The sequence below is a fragment of the Sander vitreus genome, chromosome 9 (assembly GCF_031162955.1).
Source record: "Sander vitreus isolate 19-12246 chromosome 9, sanVit1, whole genome shotgun sequence".
NCBI lineage: Eukaryota > Metazoa > Chordata > Actinopteri > Perciformes > Percidae > Sander > Sander vitreus.
The window spans coordinates 417232-437952 of record NC_135863.1 but is presented as its reverse complement, the minus strand read 5'-3'; the positions used below and the strand labels follow the sequence as shown (position 1 = coordinate 437952).

General features: G+C 42.8%; 2 protein-coding genes across 3 annotated transcripts in view; both read right to left on the bottom strand.

Annotated features, from left to right (window-relative positions):
- niban1a (niban apoptosis regulator 1a) overlaps positions 1 to 12171 on the bottom strand; it is a 39084-nt gene extending 26913 nt beyond the window's left edge. Inside the window, exon 1 of the mRNA XM_078258270.1 lies at positions 12025 to 12171. Within this exon, the coding sequence (XP_078114396.1) occupies positions 12025 to 12079 (55 nt within the window). The 5' untranslated portion in view covers positions 12080 to 12171. The remainder of the gene's footprint in view (positions 1 to 12024) is intronic.
- Positions 12172 to 14445: 2274 nt separating this feature from the next.
- The window catches only part of trmt1l (tRNA methyltransferase 1-like), a 26012-nt gene continuing 19736 nt past the window's right edge, over positions 14446 to 20721 (bottom strand). For both annotated transcript variants that reach the window (XM_078258264.1, XM_078258265.1), the window contains exons 15-16: positions 17010 to 17136; positions 14446 to 15105 (exon numbers count right to left, since the gene is read on the bottom strand). In XM_078258264.1, the coding sequence (XP_078114390.1) occupies positions 14922 to 15105; positions 17010 to 17136 (311 nt within the window). In that variant the 3' untranslated portion in view covers positions 14446 to 14921. The remainder of the gene's footprint in view (positions 15106 to 17009; positions 17137 to 20721) is intronic.

Below are 20721 nucleotides of genomic sequence, written 5' to 3'. Positions count from 1 at the left end.
ACACACACTCAAACACACATGATGACTAAGAGAAGAAGTATGCAGAACAACACAGTAACACTGCTGACATCTTTACAACAGTTTAAAGTATCGGTCTCGGCTAAACATCCACACGTCAAGTGTAGAGCTGCAGTGGCTAAGCGCCATAAATGCATAAAGCCGGCAGCAACCTAGATGGTTAAAAGCTGATAATTAAAGCAAACAGTCACATTCAGTCACATCAATACATAAAAACCAACAGTTAAACAAACACAGGCAGGCAGACGTATGTAACTAAGGATAAGAAGTAAAGACATTTACTAAAATAACAACTTAGAACAAACAAAAGAGGCTGAGAGTGACTTTGTGTTTGAGCCATAGTTATACCTTAGTATTACACACTTTGTGACCAGTTAATGTTTTAATATCAGATGGAAAGGTATTCCAAATCTGTACACCTTTAACTGATGTTAAAGCTGTTGTTAAAGAAGGTTTTTTTTCCACAGATGGTCCGAGATTCTTCTCTCAGACTAAAGGCTGTTTTACGCTTCTTCGATTTTGTAAAAAGTATCGAGAAATAGACACAGTAAAATCCACTGACCTAGTAACTGTAACCAGAAAATAAGTCGGAGGTTATTTGCGAGGTGCCCACACAACTGCCCACGAAGTACTGCTCATTTCAAAACGTTACTGCCATATACACACTTTACAAACGGATAACCCCGTCATTGTAACCAAAATATGTCTGAGTTTATTTGCAAAGCTGATGTCAGTGAACTAGCATGTTGCTAATCCCCACAGTAGGCTGCTTGAACCATCAACACACAGGACCAGTTGACCAATCACAGTCCTTGCGGTCTGCGACAAATCTTGGAGGTGTACGTCGAGCTACGGCGGAGGGCTCGGAGAGGGGTTCACGGGGACGCAGAGGGGTCTGCAGGAGTACGCCGTCGATTCCACACAGAAGCATAAATCAGCCTTGAGCTTTTTCCCACAGATGGACAGAGATTCTTCTCTCAGACTAATGGATGCTTTGCTCTGCGCGTCTTGTTTGCACTGAGATCACACAAGAGACACAAATCAGATGGGGGAGCAGTCGATAAAGACAGAGAGCTCGGAAAAGGTCACTTCAATAAACATTTGTCACCGAGCTGACAGGTTTCACTGACAGTCTCTCGGCTACAGGCTCTCACACACCCTGATTAATCGAGAAGCTGCTTCAGATGGGTGTCTCCTCTCCACGCCAGAGCCTTTCTGAAACAATCATCCGTCTGTTTGTGACATTAATGAGCTGCAGAGCCTGTTTGACGCTCACAAGTAAGAAGTCAAGAGTAAGAATGTCAAGGTCTCCGTTTTTGTTTCTCCTTCTGCCTCCTTTCCTCGTGTTTGCACACAAACAAAGCTGCATGCAGACGTGAATATTCAGCTGTAAGTCTGAAGAACCGCCATCTGAACTGAGCTTGAAGCACAAAATTACAGGCTGTTCTCATGAGCCATTCGTACATATAGGTCTGAAAAGTAACGCACTGTAATTGGTATGTATTCCACGTATTTATTACTGTCAGCAGCACATTGATGACTGCTGTATAAGAGCGTGAAAATCCTCATAGGGAGGAGGTCGGTGGGGACGTTAGGCTCCTAAAACACAGGGCTTTCAAGCCGGGGGGGATGTTAGGCTCCTAAAACACAGGACTTTCAAGCCGGGGAGAGGAGATCATGTCCCGGGAGAAGTTAAGGGGAAAACACAAGACTTTCACCCAGGAAAGTTGTTCATGTCCCGGGAGTACTACTTTAGTGTTTTAAAGCTACTCATCGCTGGTTTCATGGTGAAAAGTTGCTTTAATAGCAGATGTATTAGCGTTGTGTTGGAGTGAAACAACAGGTGGGTTTCCAGCAGAAAGCAGCAGCAGCAGCAGCTTCCTCCTTTTGTGACGAGCAGATTCAAAAGGAGGAAAAGTGTCTCGCAGTCTCTCACAGAATATCTGAGGGGTTGTGTAATGGCAGCTGGAGTGACACAGCGCACAGAAATGCAGCCCCAAACACACATAATGATGGCGTAGTTTCTGTCTGAACGAATGATGTAATCCTGCACTGAGTGAAGGGTTTTTCCTTTTGAGCCATCTGGGAGACTTGCAAACACAGTCACAGTTGTATTCCAGTAAAGGACCCAAAACACCAGTAGGGCTGCACAATAAATCGGTTTTTGTAAATCGTCAACTCCATATCAACTTGGGCAATAAACACAACGCAAAGATCTGTTACTTTGCGAAAGGCACAAAGGGATTTCTTTTGTTAGTTGAAAGAAAAAGAAAATGCACTTTTAACCTTTTTTGTTCAGTTAAATATTACATTTTCAATAAGCTCTTTGTTGTTGTTTAGGCAGAATACTGAAAGCAGCAGAAAGGCAGACCTGATTACATTAGTTTGGCCGCGTCATCCTGCCCAAAGACGACATCTCGGTCAAAAAACATCACATTCGGTGTGTCACAACTAGTGACGCCAGAGTCGCCAAACTCAAGGCTTAAAAACAGCAGTTCAGGGCGCCCGGATAGCTCAGTTGGTAGAGCGGGCGCCCATATATAGAGGTTTAATCCTCGACGCAGCGGGCCGGGGTCCGACTCCAACCTGCAGCCCTTTGCTGCATGTCATTCCCCCCCCTCGCTCTCCTCTTTAATTTCTTCAGCTGTCCTGTCAAAAATAAAGGCCGAAAACGGCCCAAAAATAATCTTTAAAAAAATGACATGCATATGACAATGACAGGCACCACTAAAAAAGAATGACCGTTACAAACGGACCGTTTAAAGTGCAGTTTTCTACTGATATTTTTCAACTAACACACTCGTAGTGTCTATCGCGATATGTATATTGCACCATTTGATGCTGCGATGACGATAAAAAAAACTATATATTGGTCAGCCCTAGTTTTTATTCACTTTAATGTAGTCGGTGCACTCTTATAACCCGCCCGCTGTATAATCCATAGAATGTAAACACAACCACAAAGTAGCGGCACGCTAACCGTTAGCGGACGGCTGCACGCAAGGAAGACGTTTATTGAACAGTAAGCAAACTGAATATGAACGTTAAAGAAATGAATGAAGGTAGCAACACCGACTGGTGCAGCTCCAGTTCAGACCAGTCAGGAACCAGTACCAGTTTATGACTGGTCCTCAGTACCCGTCCGTCCCTGCCAACCAGTCCTCCAAACCATTCGACGATATTGTTCCTCCCCTCTAATACGACTAGGGTTGGGTATCGTTTGGATTTTTATGATTCTGATACCGAACCGGTACTTTTAAAATTCCTAAACAGAGTCTTGAAAAACTGAAAAATGACATCAAAGATGTAATATGTTTACTAGTGATCACGTGCAGTGAATGGTTAATAAGCTTTTACGTCCGTTTTGGTGAGCCCAGAGGGAAGATATAGCATTTTAAAAGTAGGCTACATTTATGGTAGCTGGCTAACGGTAGACTACAGAGAAAGTGAGATATGTTTACGTCTGTTTCGGAGCGACAGAGGGAAAATATTTCAGTCGACACATTAAGTGGAACCGAAATGAGGAATCCGGTCCGATTCCTACCCTACTTCCTCCGGTACCCAACCCTAAATACGACCCACAGGAGCGTTTCATAAACTAGCGCCCCTAGCGGTGACAAGAAATATATCCTCAAATCTAAACCAGAGAACGTAACGTAACGGTCGCAGTTTTAAAAACATTGTTAGTTTTATGAAACGGTCACAGTTGGGTAATATGTATGGACAAAAACTACGTAGTTAAGTGAAGAAAAAGATGTTGGTCTGGGTTCAAATCAGACGTTACTTCACTTCCTGAAGATTACACACGTGACGCTGAACGCAAGTTAAAAAAAACTGTTTCCTTTTCTTTTCAAACGGGACATGAACCCCGTTCTCCTGGGTGACAGTCCTGTGTTTGTTTGACCCATCTACCCCCCCAACCTGCCTCCTTATAAAGGACATTTGGCGCTCCTATACTTCCTCACCTTTACTTCCTGCTTTGCTCCCGTCAGAACTACTACGACCACTAGAGGGCGCCGTCATTAGAAACCTAAATACGAGTCATGCTGCATGAACAAATAACCTCTCGGAGCGTTTTTCGGGGGAGAAAAAGTCTTGAGCCGTCATGATGAGAGGAGCCAAAGGAGGTCTAAAAGGAAACGGTTCAAACTGTTGAGTAATGCAGAAACTCTGCAGCAGAGCAGATGTTGAACCCTGAAGAGCTTCTCCGTTTGGGCTCTTTGGTGAAATATGTGCATAGTAAACATGCGTCACCACTCAGCCAGATGTTAAAGATGCTCAGAAACATCATCACTGTACAGTACACCATCTATACCAGGGGTTTCATGTACTTCTTTACGAGGGATCCACATGTTCCACAAACTCTGTTGCTGCGGCCGTTAGATTTTAGTGTGGAAAAAGAATCCCCTGAGAATCCCTGAAGCCCGACATGTTGGAGCAATTAGTGAAATATTGCCTCCACAACCTCATTATCATGCGTTTAAAAGTAAGAGCTGCAGATTTAATTTGAATCACATTCTGGATCTGCCTCTCTCTCTCCTCACATTAATGCAGAAAGTAAAATCACAGACGGACCCTGTTTTGTTGCTAAAGAGAGTTCAGAAGAAGACGTCAGCGACCACGTTTCCCAGTCTGACGACTGAAGGAAAGTGCAGGAGAAATCCATCCAAAACAAAACATACACAGACAGACGTATGAAAGAAACCTGATGAATCAGTTTGTGGTTTGAAAAATGACTAAATAAATGTAAAATGTTCCTATTAAAAAAGGGGAAATATGCCGTTTTTTTTAGCTCAATTCACATTAACTGAACAGCTTCGGAGTCATTGGAATGGTTATATGACTTTTTTCGGGTTGAATGGTGGTCGTCTCGCTCCCCCCTAGCGCCTGTGAGCGGAAAAACCATCCTCGCAACTTCAGGCCGGCCTCAGCGTCAGGAAGTATGGCGTGATATCAGGTCTCGCCATGTAACGAAATGCTTCACGGCACTGCATACATACGCCCATTCAGGAACCGGCTAACAAGGTAGAGATGGAGTTTTTCACACTATCGTCATGGCTGAGCCGGCAAAAAAGAAGCAGAAAGCTAGGAAAGCATTATCGGAGGAACAGAGAAAGAGGAAACGGTAGACTGACCGAGCGAGGAGTCAGACACAAGTAAACATAGGAGCTGCCAAATATCTATTCTGAAGCTGTAGGGGGAGCTCTATAGAGAAACCTGCCAGCAAAAAGAGAGAAAACAGCCAAGAAATGGCCAAAACTGCATAGCGCCCCTTTTATTCAAATAGAGGGTGTTCATTAAAGCCCTCCCTGCAGACCACCTCCTACCTGATCTGCGTTTTTAAAAACTACCGTATTTTCCGGACTATAAGTCCCTCCGGACTATAAGTCGCATCAGTCAAAAAATGCGTCATGAAGAGGAAAAAAAACAAATGTAAGTCTCACTACAAGTCGCATTTATTTAGAAAAATCCAAGACCAAGAACAGACATTTAATCTGGAAAGGAGAGTTATTAAACTCCACAACAGCCCCCAGAACAAGGGGCTGAATACGGTAGGTGTCCGCTATGTTAACGTAACACATTAACAGTTATTAAACTACCCAACAGCCCCCAGAACAAGGGGCTGAATACGGTAGGTGTCCTCTATGTTAACGTAACACATTAACAGTTATTAAACTACCCAACAGCCCCCAGAACAAGGGGCTGAATACGGTAGGTGTCCGCTATGCTAACGTAACACATTAACAGTTATTAAACTACCCAACAGCCCCCAGAACAAGGGGCTGAATACGGTAGGTGTCTCTATGTTAACGTAACACATTAACAGTTATTAAACTACCCAACAGCCCCCAGAACAAGGGGCTGAATACGGTAGGTGTCCTCTATGTTAACGTAACGTAACAGCTCTGTTGACGAGCCTCTCCCAGCAGCACGTTGTTCAAGCACCCATCTGTGGACTCCTTCCTCCAGCTCTGGCCTTCTGGATTTCAGCGCGACTAGCTTTCTTTGTTTTCTTCATTGCAGTAAGACTAACCTTTTCTCCAGTCCCTCACAAGTTTCTCTCTCACTCCAAACTCTCGTTCTGCTGCTCGATGACCGTTTCCGGCTGCGTGTTTTACTACCTGCAGTCTCCTGCAGCTTCTTTTCTTTCTCAGTTGTCTTTAGGAGCAGCATATAGTCGTCACAAGTCTAGAGCGCCTCTCGCGGCTGTAGACGGTAATGTTTTCAGCATGAAATAACATTTAAAATATGTTACGATATATATATTTTGATATATACGTCGCACCTGACTATAAGTCGCAGGACCAGCCAAAGTATGAAAAAAAGTGAGACTTATAGTCCGGAAAATACGGTAGTTCTCTTTTATGATTTGGTTTTTAGTTTGCAACATTTCTTTGCTCAGACATTGAAGGTTTTTGTTTTTCCATTTTATAATGAGCCTAAATTAAGCTCTATTGTGACATTCATGATTTTTATTATGGATTAATCTGATAATGTTCTTGATAAATCACTGAATGTCTTGGTTTATAAAATATCAGACTAGTTGAACAAAAATCGTTGAGGTTGAGGTTTCGATGTCGACTATCGAAACCAGGAGCAGGGTCGGAGATTCACTCCCCCGCCTACTTGTGCACATCAAACATTCCCCCCCCCCCCCATTTTCCGACCACCCTCCTCCTTCCCTTTTTATTCGGAGGACGTTTCGGCCCTCCTAATACAACGCATTCTCATGAATCATGAAAGGATATCAGGCGAACCCGTTCATGAGAACATGTTTTATACTCTGACCTGTAACCACGATAACAACAGAGGCAACCAGTGTCAACAACAACAGACACGGAGGTTCCAGCTGACTGTGACAATGAAAATAATCGCTAGTCGCCGCTCTAACGGAGCTGTTTTCACGGTCGATCTTCAGTACGATAATATCTAAAAGGACACCAGATTATTCTGCATTTTAAAATCATTGTGTGTCTTTGTTGTCTTTTGTTTCACCTTTTCTCAGCTTCCTCGAACTTTTTACCTTTAGTTTGTTAGTTGACAACAGCGTGGTTTGTCCCGATCGCAGTCATCATTAGGGCCGAGACGACATGCTTTATTGTTGTGTTGCTTCATGGGTTTAGGAAAAGAAGAACGGGACGGTTGGGTTTAGGAAAAGAAGAACGGGACGGTTGGGTTTAGGTAAAGAAGAACGGGACGGTTGGGTTTAGGTAAAGAAGAACGGGACGGTTGGGTTTAGGTAAAGAAGAACGGGACGGTTGGGTTTAGGTAAAGAAGAACGGGACGGTTGGGTTTAGGTAAAGAAGAACAGGACAGTTGGGTTTAGGTAAAGAAGAACAGGGACAGTTGGGTTTAGGTAAAGAAGAACGGGACGGTTGGGTTTAGGTAAAGAAGAACGGGACAGTTGGGTTTAGGTAAAGAAGAACGGGACAGTTGGGTTTAGGTAAAGAAGAACGGGACGGTTGGGTTTAGGTAAAGAAGAACGGGACGGTTGGGTTTAGGAAACGTGACACACGGGACACGAGGTCTCCAGGGTGAAAGTCCTGTGTTGTTTGACCCATCCTCCCCCCCGACCAACCTCCCTACGCGGATTTCCGCCCTTTCATACTACTCGCTACGGCGTGAATTGACACGCAATCGCAAGGTAACGTAAGTCAATGGAGGCCAAACAGCGTTGATAAACACGCTAAAAAGTGAGTACGCGTCTTGATAACGCGCCAATAATGGCATACAAGTTGGCGTGTCAAACATACGCCACTTATTGAGATCAGTCTGCAATTCGATAGTACTGAGTATTGGTATTTTCTTTTCCTTCTTTAACAAAAACAAAAGTTGAATACACGTCTAGAGACAATATATCACGAGACATTTCTCATGATGTACGGAGAAAATCAAATAGCACGATATTTTTGACCCAATGGCTCGATATCGATATTGTAGGGTTGACATTTGATGCTTTCACAATTAGATTTTTGATATATAATCATCAGTAACATGGATGTAATGACTGCGTGGGTAAAGACAAACAATAGAACAGCTAGAACAGTCTGGTAAGTTCACAAAATGACATCATTTTACTGTAATGCAGCTTGTAAAGACAACACTTATGTCATATTACGATATAACAATATCCAAAATCTAAGACGATATCTAGTCTCATATCACGATATAATATTGATACTGTACACTGCCCAGCCCTACATAGGCACTCCTCCACATCACCATAAACACCACCCACAGAAAACTAATTAAGATTTTATGCTTCCTTTCTAAGTGCCGATTAAATACGAGGTGGTCCCAGCTGTCTCAGTCAGCGTTACACACTGCTGTGTTTTCTTTTAGATGTTTTTGCAAATACACTTCTTATGGTTTTAGGCAGCCACATTTTACAGACAGCCAGAGCTGCTTCTCCTGCATTCACTTTCCTGACCGCACGTAAAGTCAAACTTGTGTGATGTCAGCTTGTTAAATGTGAATATTGTTCTAGTATCTTCTCTCCTCTGTGACAGTAAACTGAATATCTTTGAGTTGTGGACAAGACATGACCCTTGAGGACGTCACGTTGGGCTTTTGGGAAACACTGATCCACGTTTTTTCACCATTTTCTGACATTTTAGAGACAAAACAACTAATCCATTCATCCAGAAAATAATCCACGATGAAGATAATCGTTATTTGGTCACCAAACATCCTCCCGATTCAGCTTAGGTATGGCCAACATCACAGATAAAGCAGCAACATCATCAACAACTTCTTTAAAAGAAACTTTCTGCTCAAACATTTCTAACTCAGCTCTCTTCATTTTGACACATGCATCCCTGCATAAAACACCTGACTGTTGTACTCTGTGTGTCATTCTCACACAAAGAAAAACAGCAGAAGCACCTTTTGTCCTCCCCGCACACCCACCCAGAGACACACCCAGAACAGCAGAGGAGACAGAAGACAAAAGGGGGGGAAACAGGTCTCGGCACCCACTCACTCTCTCTCTCTCTCCCCCTCTCACTTTTCTTTTCCCCTGTGGGACTGGAAAGGCAGGAGTGACCTGATCAGCCCTGAAAGCTGTCAAACACTGACAGAAGCAGCATGAAATCAGACCATAGGCGTAGACGGGGGGGGCGGACTGGGACAACCATTCGTCCCTGGCAATTCCGTACCTTACCGGCCCAATTTCAGATGAGGACATTATTTGCTTCATAATTGCAAAAAAACAGGCTCACATAAGTTTATGGCAGCAGCAGCAGCATGAGGCGCACTTACAGGCTTTCATAATAAAATAATACACACTTCATAAAGCCTTCAAATAAACTCCCATGGCACCATCTTAGAATAGAACGGAAATGCTTACACATTTAGTACATACTTAAACACCCCAAAAACCAAAACTATGAAGACATAGCGGACCAGACTCAAGCTTTTATTTTGAAAAGTAGAAGTCCGACGGCAGCAGACGGGAGGCTCCAGGCTGCAGCCGTACAGTCTCGCATATTATTTGTCAAACTAGTGTGATACGCCAGTTTTGCCGCATTCTTTATCTTTTTTTCCAGCGGCCCAAATCAGCCCTTCCAGTCCGCCTATGGGCGTAGATGCAGGGGATATGTCTCCCCCTAATATTAAGAAGACCTGTAGATGTATCTCACAACATATGAAAGACAACCCACTCCCCAAAACAGGTAAAAATAACCATTCAGGAGGCTCAAAACATACGTACAGAAAACAAGAACTGGGTCTACTTTGCAGCAGTGGAAAAAGTATTCAGATCCTTTATTACTTTAATAAAAGTACTAATACCACACTGTTAAATACTCTGTTACAAGTAATGGTCCTACTTAAGTAAAAGTCTAAGTATTGTCAGGAAAATGTAGTTAAAGTATTAAAAGTAAAAGTACTCAATGCAGAAAAATCCTCCCGTTGTAGAGAGTGTAACAGTTGTTTAATGGTCTAATCATCTCAGCTGGACTTGTAGGCCGTTATATCGTCTGTAAGGGCCTGTGTGTGAGAGTGTGTGTATGTGTGTGTGTGTGTGTGTGTGTGTGTGTGTGTGTGTGTGTGTGTATGTGTGTGTGTGTGTGTGAACTTGTAGGCTGTTATATTGTTGGCCAGTTTCATTTATAATAAAACATCAGGATTTTATAAACTATGTGTTCTGTGTGCAGGAATCTCAATGTGTAAAGTAACTAGTAACTAAAGCTGGAACAGATGAATGTAGTGGAGTAAAAAGTCCAATATTTCTTTCTGAAATGTAGCGGAGTAGAAGTAGAAAGTAACATGAAAAGAAAAGACTCAAGTAAACTACAAATACCTCAACATTTGGACTACAGTACAGTACTGGAGTAAATGTACTTTTGGGTTAAAGAAACACAAGAGGAGCGTGAAAAAACAAAGCTATGATTTCTTGTGATTCCGTTTGTCTTTTATAAAGATTTAAAAGTCGGAGATTCCTGAAGAAAACATCCTGTAACACGCATATGCAGAATGTTTTGAACAATATACAGGAGGTGAATAATTTCCTTTAGATTGTCTTTATTTAAAAGGGACAACGCACATTAATCAACATGAGTACAGAGTCCAACATGTAAATGTGCCAGATTTAGCCATACAGGCTAATTATCATCTGTAGTCCCTTGCAGGTCGATGGCTTAAAAACAATAGATAACACTACAACAATACAACAAATACACATAAAACAAGAAAGACATAAAGGCATAGACAGTTATAATGACACAACCACTATTCCAGATCATGACTACTGGCAGGTTGATGGCATGAGAAAAACATAACACAAGTATCATACACAGTAGACACAGGTGAAAGTGCATAGACACATATTAAAAACGCTTCAACAACACGTTAGCACACACAGAGACACTACTGTAGCATAAATAAAAACCATTTGTGTCAGAAACTGATGCAAAAAAAGGCACAAACTTGTTGCAGAAAATCCACCAGAATGCAAGAAATGAAGTATTTGACACTCAGTTTTATGGGGGAGGACACCCTAGACACCCCTAACACCCCCACCCCCCCTCACCCAGAACCCCCCAATGTTAAAAACAAAACCTACGCCCTTGTGTCAGACAGCCTGCCTGGAGGAAGGAGGATTCCTGTCTAATGGAGAATATTTCTGTGGAAAGATCAGTGGTGTAGTCTAATGTATTGAAGTGGGTATACTGTACGTATGTATATATGTATATGTATATATATATATATATATATATATATATATATATATAGGCCTATACATATGGGCCAGAATCTGCCTTTGGGGAAGGGGGGGCATATCATAGTGGGGGGTCTGGGTGTCCTTTTGAGCGTCAACAACTTCATTGACTGTATTTGGATACACTTTCATGCACCAATTTATGGTGGAAATCCCTTTATTTAGCCTATGTGAAGATGAACAACACAGATGACATGAAAATATATCAGAAATATAATGTAAAGTATGTTGTTACGCGTCATTGGGCATTTTTAAGCGGGTATATGGAAATCCTGGAGCTTTCTTAGTGGGTATACTGCGTCTACCTGCATATCACGTAGACTACACCAGATAGCCTACAAGATAAAAAACTAGACGGACAGGTTCTGGCTGACACACGCACATATCTGGAAACATGATCAGGTGAAACTGATCAGCTGTTTGCTTCCACAGAAAACTCTCCGCTGAGTGGAGAGAGCTCCGTTCAAGTCAAGACAAAGATTTGAATGAGACGCCGATTTAGTCACAGAAACCATGCAGGGAAGAAGGAGCTGGACATCACACATTTACTCCGACGTGCAAAGAAACAACCCGCGCTTCTAGGACTGATTTACAGACGTCTGCTCATCACAAACAATCTGACATTTAACTCCCCACCAACACGGAGCTAAAGTGGAAGTTTCCTGCAGAAACAGACCCCTGTTTGTGTTAAAAGAGACGCGGGGAGAGCGCGGTGCGTCGCCGCTGCCGCGTCACTCCCACAACGTGAATGTTTGTGTGAAAAATGTTTAGTTTTTTTGTCTTACCTTTGATGGAGTTGGATTTGGTTTCATCCAGCAGACTGGACGCGGAGTTCCCCATGGTGCTGCTGCCGGGAGAGGATCCACAGGTGAAGGGTTCAGTCCTCAGGTACAAACAGTCACATCGAGGTACAGCGGAGAGAGGGAGGAGGGAGAGAAGAGGAGGGAAACGCCCTCTTCTTCTCACTCAGTGACGTGCAGCCAGAAGAGCCAGCTCACTTTTTTACCCTGATAATTATAGAAGAGAGCATTTCCCATCTAACCCCATTTCCACGTCACATCTCAATCTCAATTAGAGCTGGGCGATATATCGATGTTATATCGATTTCGTGATATGAGACTAGATATCGTCTTAGATTTTGGATATTGTTATATGGTAATATGACACAAGTGTTGTCTTTTCCTGGTTTTACAGGCTGCATTACAGTAAAGTGATGTCATTTTATGAACTTACCAGACTGTTCTGTTTTTATTATTTGCCTTTACCCACTAAGTCATTGCATCTGTGTTACTGATGATTATATATCAAAAATCTAATTGTAAAAATATTTAGTGAAAGCATCAAATGTCAACCCTACAATATCGATATTGAGGTATTGGGTAAAAAATATCGTGATATTTGATTTTCTCCGTATCGCCCAGCCCTATTCTCAATATTCTTGGACAATTATACAATCAAAACAAAATAGGCTATAATTTATTGGTTACATGCGGGGGCGGGGCTAGAGGGGGGCATGGGGCGGGACCGCCCCCCCCCCTTCCGAAATATGATTTCCCCCCCCCCCCCCCAGCTAAATATATCTTTGTCTCATCTAAATATGAATGTGGATAGCATTAGTGATAGTGAGATGTTTGCTACAGTTACATTTCTAGAGATGAATCGGTGAAAACACGTTTTATTTCTCTGAGTCACGGCTTTGTCCGAGTCCGGCTCTCCCTATGTACAAATGACAAGGTCACTATGCTTTACTATCTAGTAATTGTTGACTCTATTACTCCAACTCTGAGCTAACTCTCTGCTCCTCACCACGGGGCTTCTCAGGTGCTGCGAGCATATCCCTCCGCCCAAGTAGCAGAGAGTAGCAGTGCTTCGCCTTCTGAGAATATAGTTCCCAGTATGTATACGGTTAGAAGATGGCTGTGTGTCATGTGACCTTGTTATTTGTACACGCTGTGACTATACAAATCACAACATGTAAACAGGAACATGTTGGCGTTATTTTGTCACTTATTGGGAGCAGTAGGCTAGATGGAGCCGGTTACCTCCAGGATCTGTGCTAAGCTAGGCTAGATGGAGCCAGTTACATCCAGGATCTGTGCTAAGCTAGGCTAACGGTGGGTGTGTCAGACAGAGTTACGACACACACGGAGATGAGAAGGGTATGTATGGACTTATCTAACCCTGGGGGATACGGGGAATAAGACAAAGTCCCAATAAGACAGTGTGTTCCTTTAAAGTGATGTAATGTGATGTTTTATTTAGCAGAATGACATTGTGTTGTTCTATCCTATCCAGTATTTCCTATATTTCTAAGCAGATGTTCTATGCTGTATTCTGATAAAATTGTCTTAGTCTTAAGTTTCTTAATCGCTCCGGAGAGTCCGGACCGTCTTGCAAACCAACAGTGGCTTTGTGGCTAGGTAAGGCCTTTTTAACTAATAAAAGATCGAAAATACTGCGGTACTATGCTGTATCGTTCCCCCCCCACCACTATTTTGCAGTGTTGGGAAGTAAAAGTGTACTTAAGTATTACATATTTCCACTCTATGCCTCTTTACTCCACAACATCTCAGAGGAAAATGTTGCACGTTTTACTGCGCTCCAGTACGGGGGTGGCAGTAGCTCAGTCAGGAACCAGAGGGTTGCTGGTTCAAGTCCCCATCCGGTCCAAAGTATGGTGGTGGTGGACTGGTAGCTGGAGAGGTGCCAGTTCACCTTCTGGGCACTGCCAATGTGCTCTTGAGCAAGGAACCGAACCCCCAACTGCTCTGGGCGCCTTTCCATGGGCAGCTCCCTCACTCTGACATCTCTCTATTAGTGCATGTAGAGGTACTGACACACCAAAAAGACTGCCGACCAAAAAGTGCCTCAGAACACACCGAAGAGACGACTTACTTACGACGAAACGTAATACGTCTCCGTAGCAGGCAGCGCTGCTCTGTATCGTTACCAGACGGTCCGACGGCTGATTATCGGCTTGGTGTGTCTCCTCTATAATGTGTATAATACTAACAACAGAGTGACAACATTGTAATTTCCCTTGCGGGTTTAATAAAGTATGAATTATTATTATTATTTACTACATTTATCAGGTTGCTCTGGGTGGGAGAGTCTGGAAGGAAGAGCCTCGTCAGAGTTGTCAAGCTGAATACATCGGTGCATGTTGGTGTCTCTCAGACTTGATGAAGAATTACAGGACATCACTCAGAAATTCAGGCTTTGCAGACCGATTTTAATATGTTTTTAGAAGCCAGGATGAGCAAACAAAAAAAGACAATAAATCAGCAAGTAAAGAAATAAAAACTTATGGATTTGAAAACAAATCTGAAATAAATAGAGAAACATCATCTGGGCTGCAGGATCAGTTTGGTGTGCGGTTTTAGCAAAGGCAATCCTCATCAGTTTTGGTTTGATTAAAGAGTTTCTACTTTGTTCTAGTTAAAGCATGGCGCTGCTGCAGCTGCTGCTGCTGCTGGAGCTGCTGCTGGAGCAGCTGCTGCTGCTGCTGCTGCTGCTGCTGGAGCTGCTGCTGGAGCAGCTGCTGCTGGAGCTGCTGGCTTGGTTTCAGACATCAGTGTAGTCACAACTAACATTCAGGTGAAACAGAAACAGTAGAAACCAGATGAGCGGATTGATTTTGTGTGAATTGATGTTTTTTTGTATCCTGCTGCTCTTGTTTCTCTCACTGGGTCTTCTCAGCGCTCACGCTGCTCTGTGTGGCGTTGGTGTACGTTGGGACGCTGTACTTGGTGAGGATAGACTTAAACTGCTCCAGCGTGGCGTCGGTTCGAACGCCCGTCGGGTCGAAGTGAGTCCGACTCACCCTGAAGCCGGCCTCCGTCAGGTACTGAAGAAACTTGTTCAACCTTTGCACAGAAATTAAATGAAAAAATAATAATAAACATCAATATTTCTGCGGTTATGTGTCTGTATTCAAAGTTAAAACTAGTGCTGTCAAACGATTAAAATATTTAATCGCATTAATGTCATAGTTAACTCGCAACTAATCGCACATTTCTATCTATTATAAATGTCCCTTGATTATTTTTTCTCATTTTAATGCTCTTACCAACATGGAAAAGTGGATTGGCTTGCTTTGTGCTTTTGTCGCCTGGCTTTGACGAGGGGGCGGAGAATTGGCATCAGCTGTGTGCTTGGCCATCAGCTGTGTGCTTGGCCATCAGCTGTGTGCTTGGCCATCAAGTGGTATTTCAGACTGGACGTGTTGCGATGATAGCTCAGTTCACAACGACAAAACACACCGATCACTTTGGTCTTGTCAATGGAACCATTTGGCAACTTTTTAAAGTAAACTTTCCATTCAGAATCTTATTGGCATCCATTTCGGCGTCTCGCGCTCGCCATCCACTCAAAACGTAACGTTAGCCTACTGCTCTTTGGCCGGCTCGCAAGCCCAAACAAGTTTCCGGTCTAGCTAGATCCGGTGTGGTGTTGTAGTTTTTCTAACGTTACTAGTTGTTGCAACAGCATATGGAAAAAAACTACAAAGTCTGCTAGGCCAAAAAGAACGTTAATCTCGCGATAAAAATAATTGACGCCGTTAAAATGGGTTTGCGTATCGTCAATAAATTTCATGTTTAGCCTCAAACCAACAACGTGTTTTCCGTCTCTCAACACTTACCTGGCTGCTTCCAAAGTTATGTTGTTAATTATGCAGCTCACAGCGGGTCTATTTTATAAAGATATTGAAATTAAGTACTTATTGTCACTGATCCAAAACTGCATATCGACGTCCGTGTACTACGCCTCGGCGACATCGCTATTTTTGTGACATGCGTGGGGATGTTGTGATGTTTTTAAATGTCGCTCACGCTATGCATTACGAGGTGTTTACGTGGTTACCAATCCAAAATAATACAGGAGTTCTACATGTTACGTGAACATACACCATTTTGGTTACATGTGGAATGAAGTCTGAGTCTTTCTGTCACTGCAGACCTTCAGTTTCCTCCACGCTCCCCTTTGCAATTCATCTTTGTGGAACAGATCGTGCAGTGTCGTAAATAGTCGTAAAACAGGATTATCATTTGCGCATGCGCAAACATCTTGCGCATGTCGGATCGTGCAGGCAGCACAGATCGCTTACCCACAATCTCCTCGCCTGCACCGGAAGTTGTGCTGGCCCTCCTTTGTTGAAGTCCGTCTCAAAGCTCTTATTCCTGCCCCGAGGAGCGAGGATGGATCTCTGAGCTACCGGCATTTAGCCGAGAAAATGCAGCGACGGCCGTAAAGTTCAGGCACCAAAACGACTCATTAAGATGAGGAAAAAGATCGTGGTTTGGATTAAAAACACTCCCGAGGAACAGACACGCGTTTCCTGGATGAAAGTATTCACATACACAAGTATACACAAACCAGCCGACAGTTTGCAGGGCTGCGGTGGAGATGAACGGCCCAGAAGAGAAGGAGAAACACAGCTATGTTTTAATGTTATGAAAGGATATCAAACATCGCAATGACGATGCGGTTGAAGGAATGAAAAATAATCCTGTTTTGCACAGGAAATATTAGAGGAATATTCTCTTTCATTAGCCATGTAAACAGCTTAGTCGGAATATTGCCTTTTTCAGAATAAGGGCTAAAACAGGAATATAATGTGCATGTTAACGTAGTCAATGCGGCTCACTGATGTGTTATCATGATACATCAGGCTGTGATACACACACAGTCCTTAGTAGTAGCTACATTAAGTGGTGTTTTGGGTCTAACCATAGATAAATGACTATGGAACAGCTGAGAGGGGACTTACTTGGGCATGTTCATGCCTCTGATGCTGTGGCGGTGGATGCTGTAGTAGAAGGGCGGATGATCCAGAGACGCATCGGACTTCATCTTCTTCACTACATTCCCCGACTCCTCTCCCGACTTCCTCTTCGCTGGAGAGAGACTGAACATTAGATCTGGACAGGAAAAACTAAACTGAGAGGGAACCCAGCAGCGACTCCATCTTTACAAACTCGTGTTGTTTTGGTCAAAACTGGGTTCAAACTAGAGCTGCAAACATTAAATCGATTAATTGTCAACTATCTGTAAATCTTCAGTGTAAATTCTCTGTTGAAGGTGCAACAAAGTTGAGCTGCGCTGCCCTCTAGTGCACTGGTTCTCAAACCTTTTTCAATAATGTTGCCCATTTGAACTGTGTTTTTAAGCCATGTACCCCCTGACCAGCGGTGGATTTACCAAACAGCAGCCATGGAACTGAAAAACATTTAAATGCTGATGAGAAAAGGCAACATTTTTTAACGTAAAAATTTCAAAAAAGTCGGTAGAAAGAAGAAAGTAAGGCAAGAATAGGTGGAAAATAGTATCAAAAACTTAGAAAACAGCGACAAAAACTGTAAAAAGTGACAGACAAAAATACTAATATTATATAATAAAAAGAAGGAAGACAAACTTCGAAGAAGGTGACAAAAACCTTGAAAAGGCAGAATTGTTTTTTTGAAAAAAGCGACAAAAACGTCGACAAACTTGGAGAAAAAAAGAAGACTGTAGAGAAAAGGAAGGAAGGGAGGAAGGGAGGAAGGGAGGGAGGGAGGAAGGAAGGAAGGAAGGAAGGAAGGAAGGAAGAAAGGAAGGGAGGGAGGGAGGAAGGAAGGGAGGGAGGGAGGAAGGAAGGAAGGAAGGAAGGAAGGAAGGGAAGAAGGAAGGAAGGAAGAAAGGAAGGAAGGGAGGGAAGAAGGAAGGAAGGGAGGAAGGAAGGAAGGGAGGGAGGGAGGAAGGAAGGGAGGGAGGGAGGAAGGAAGGGAGGGAGGGAGGGAGGAAGGAAGGAAGGAAGGAAGGAAGGGAAGAAGGAAGGAAGGAAGGAAGGAAGGGAGGAAGGGAAGAAGGAAGGAAGGGAGGGAAGAAGGAAGGGAGGAAGGAAGGAAGGGAAGGAAGGGAGGAAGGAAGGAAGGGAAGGAAGGGAGGAAGGAAGGAAGGGAGGGAGGAAGGAAGGAAGAAAGGGAGGGAGGAAGGAAGGTAGGAAGGAAGGGAGGGAGGGAGGAAGGGAGGGAGGAAGGGAGGAAGGAAGGGAGAACTTTTGACATACACGAGTCTGTGATTATCCATCAACATACATTCCTCTAATATTAGTCAAAATAATTCATAATTTCAGCGAGGTTTATTGACCATGAATTCCGAATAATAAGTGTAACACTAGTGGTAATAAGTTGGTGTCCGTGGCGTGTTTACAGTACTGGTGGTAGTGGGAAAAACCGTCAACGGTAAAAATAAAAAAAGGGACAAAAACATTGAAAAAAGTGTCCCAAAAATTGGGACAAAAAAGTCAGAAGAAGTGTCAAAATCACCAGAAAAAGAAAACGTCACAGAAGCGTTAATTCTCTATTTTGACTAGGGGTGCATGATATATCGACTCAATATCGTTATCGCAATATCACGCTGCGCAATATTATATTGAAAGCGTCGCGCTAAGTAAGCAATATGTAGTTGATATTACGGAGCGCTGCGTCCCGTCCGTTGGCTGTGGGGCTTAGCGAATCAGAGAAGGGAAAGAAAAGAAAGGACCTAAAGAGAGAGAGAGAGCGAGCGAAGGGAGTGAACGGAGCAAAAGAAAGAACACAAAAGTAAGAAAATGAGAGAAGACGAAATAACAGAGATATATAATAACATAACAATATAATAACGAGATATATAATAACATAACAATATAATAACGATATATAATAACATAACATAACAGAGATATATAATAACATAACACTATAATAACAGAGATTAAAGAGGAAACTTTAGTGGCCAAACGTAATCCCATCCTGCATCCTGCAAGATTGAATATATTTTTCATCCACGACCGACCTGTGGTCCAGTTGCACTACGGAGTCGTACATAAGTCCCAGTGTGCACGATGTCGTTGTGAATCTATTTTGATGCGTTTTCCCATCACTTTTGTAGTTTTACATAGCGTATTTTCCGGACTCTAAGTCTCACTTTTTTTCATACTTTGGCTGGTCCTGCGACTTATAGTCAGGTGCGACTTATATATCAAAATATATATATCGTAACATGTTTTAAATGTTATTTCATGCTGAAAACATTACCGTCTACAGCCGCGAGAGGCGCTCTAGGCTTGTGACGACTATATGCTGCTCCTAAAGACAACTGAGAAAGAAAAGAAGCTGCAGGAGACTGCAGGTAGTAAAACACGCAGCCGGAAACGGTAATCGAGCAGCAGAACGAGAGTTTGGAGTGAGAGAGAAACTTGTGAGGGACTGGAGAAAAGGTTAGTCTCACTGCAATGAAGAAAACAAAGAAAGCTAGTCGCGCTGAAATCCAGATGGCCAGAGCTGGAGGAAGGAGTCCACAGATGGGTGCTTGAACAACGTGCTGCTGGGAGAGGCTCGTCAACAGAGCTGTTACGTTACGTTAACATAGAGGACACCTACCGTATTCAGCCCCTTGTTCTGGGGGCTGTTGGGTAGTTTAATAACTGTTAATGTGTTTCGTTAACATAGAGACACCTACCGTATTCAGCCCCTTGTTCTGGGGGCTGTTGGGTAGTTTAATAACTGTTAATGTGTTACGTTAACATAGAGGACACCTACCGTATTCAGCCCCTTGTTCTGGGGGCTGTTGGGTAGTTTAATAACTGTTAATGTGTTACGTTAACATAGAGGACACCTACCGTATTCAGCCCCTTGTTCTGGGGGCTGTTGGGTAGTTTAATAACTTGCCTTTCCAGATTAAATGTCTGTTCTTGGTCTTGGATTTTGTGAAATAAATTTCTAAATAAATGCGACTTATAGTCCAGTGCAACTTATATATGTTTTTTGCCTGATGCGACTTATACTCCGGAGCGACTTATAGTCTGGAAAATACGGTATGTTTAAAAATATCAAAAGTAATATCGATATCACAATATTCATAATCAATAACGCAATATCACATTTTGTCAAAAACGTACAACCCTAATTTTGACCTGAGAGGACAACAAGTGCATGGTCGGTGGGGGACGTCAAGACGGGGGGGGGGTTAAAGAAATACAGACAAGCCAGAGTGGTCATTCTGCAGCCAGGCCTTCGTCCACAGCGCTGTGTACTCTGATTGGTTTACGATATGTTGTAGGTTTATAATTCTTTCCGTGCAGTACAAACAAACAAACAGAAATGGGTTGAAAAAGTTTTACTGATAAAATTAAACTGATATTTTCTTTCAACTGACACAGTGTTGTGTAGATATGTCGTAACCTTTCGCGATATGTACATCGCGCCAGTTGATATTGCAATGACAATAAAAAATAAAAAAGATATATTGTGCAGCCCTAATCCTCACACACTGTTGTATTAGCCACCTTTAGGTTTTCCATTGTTACTTTTTATGTATTTTTTTTATATCCACATCGGTTTTCTCTCCACCTACTTGTATGTTGGATATAGTTGTGTCTTTTTTCAACGTTGTTGCCCTTGTTTGTAGCTCTATGTTCGTCCTATCTCCCTGTAAATTGTTCCGTGCGTAACAGTGAAACC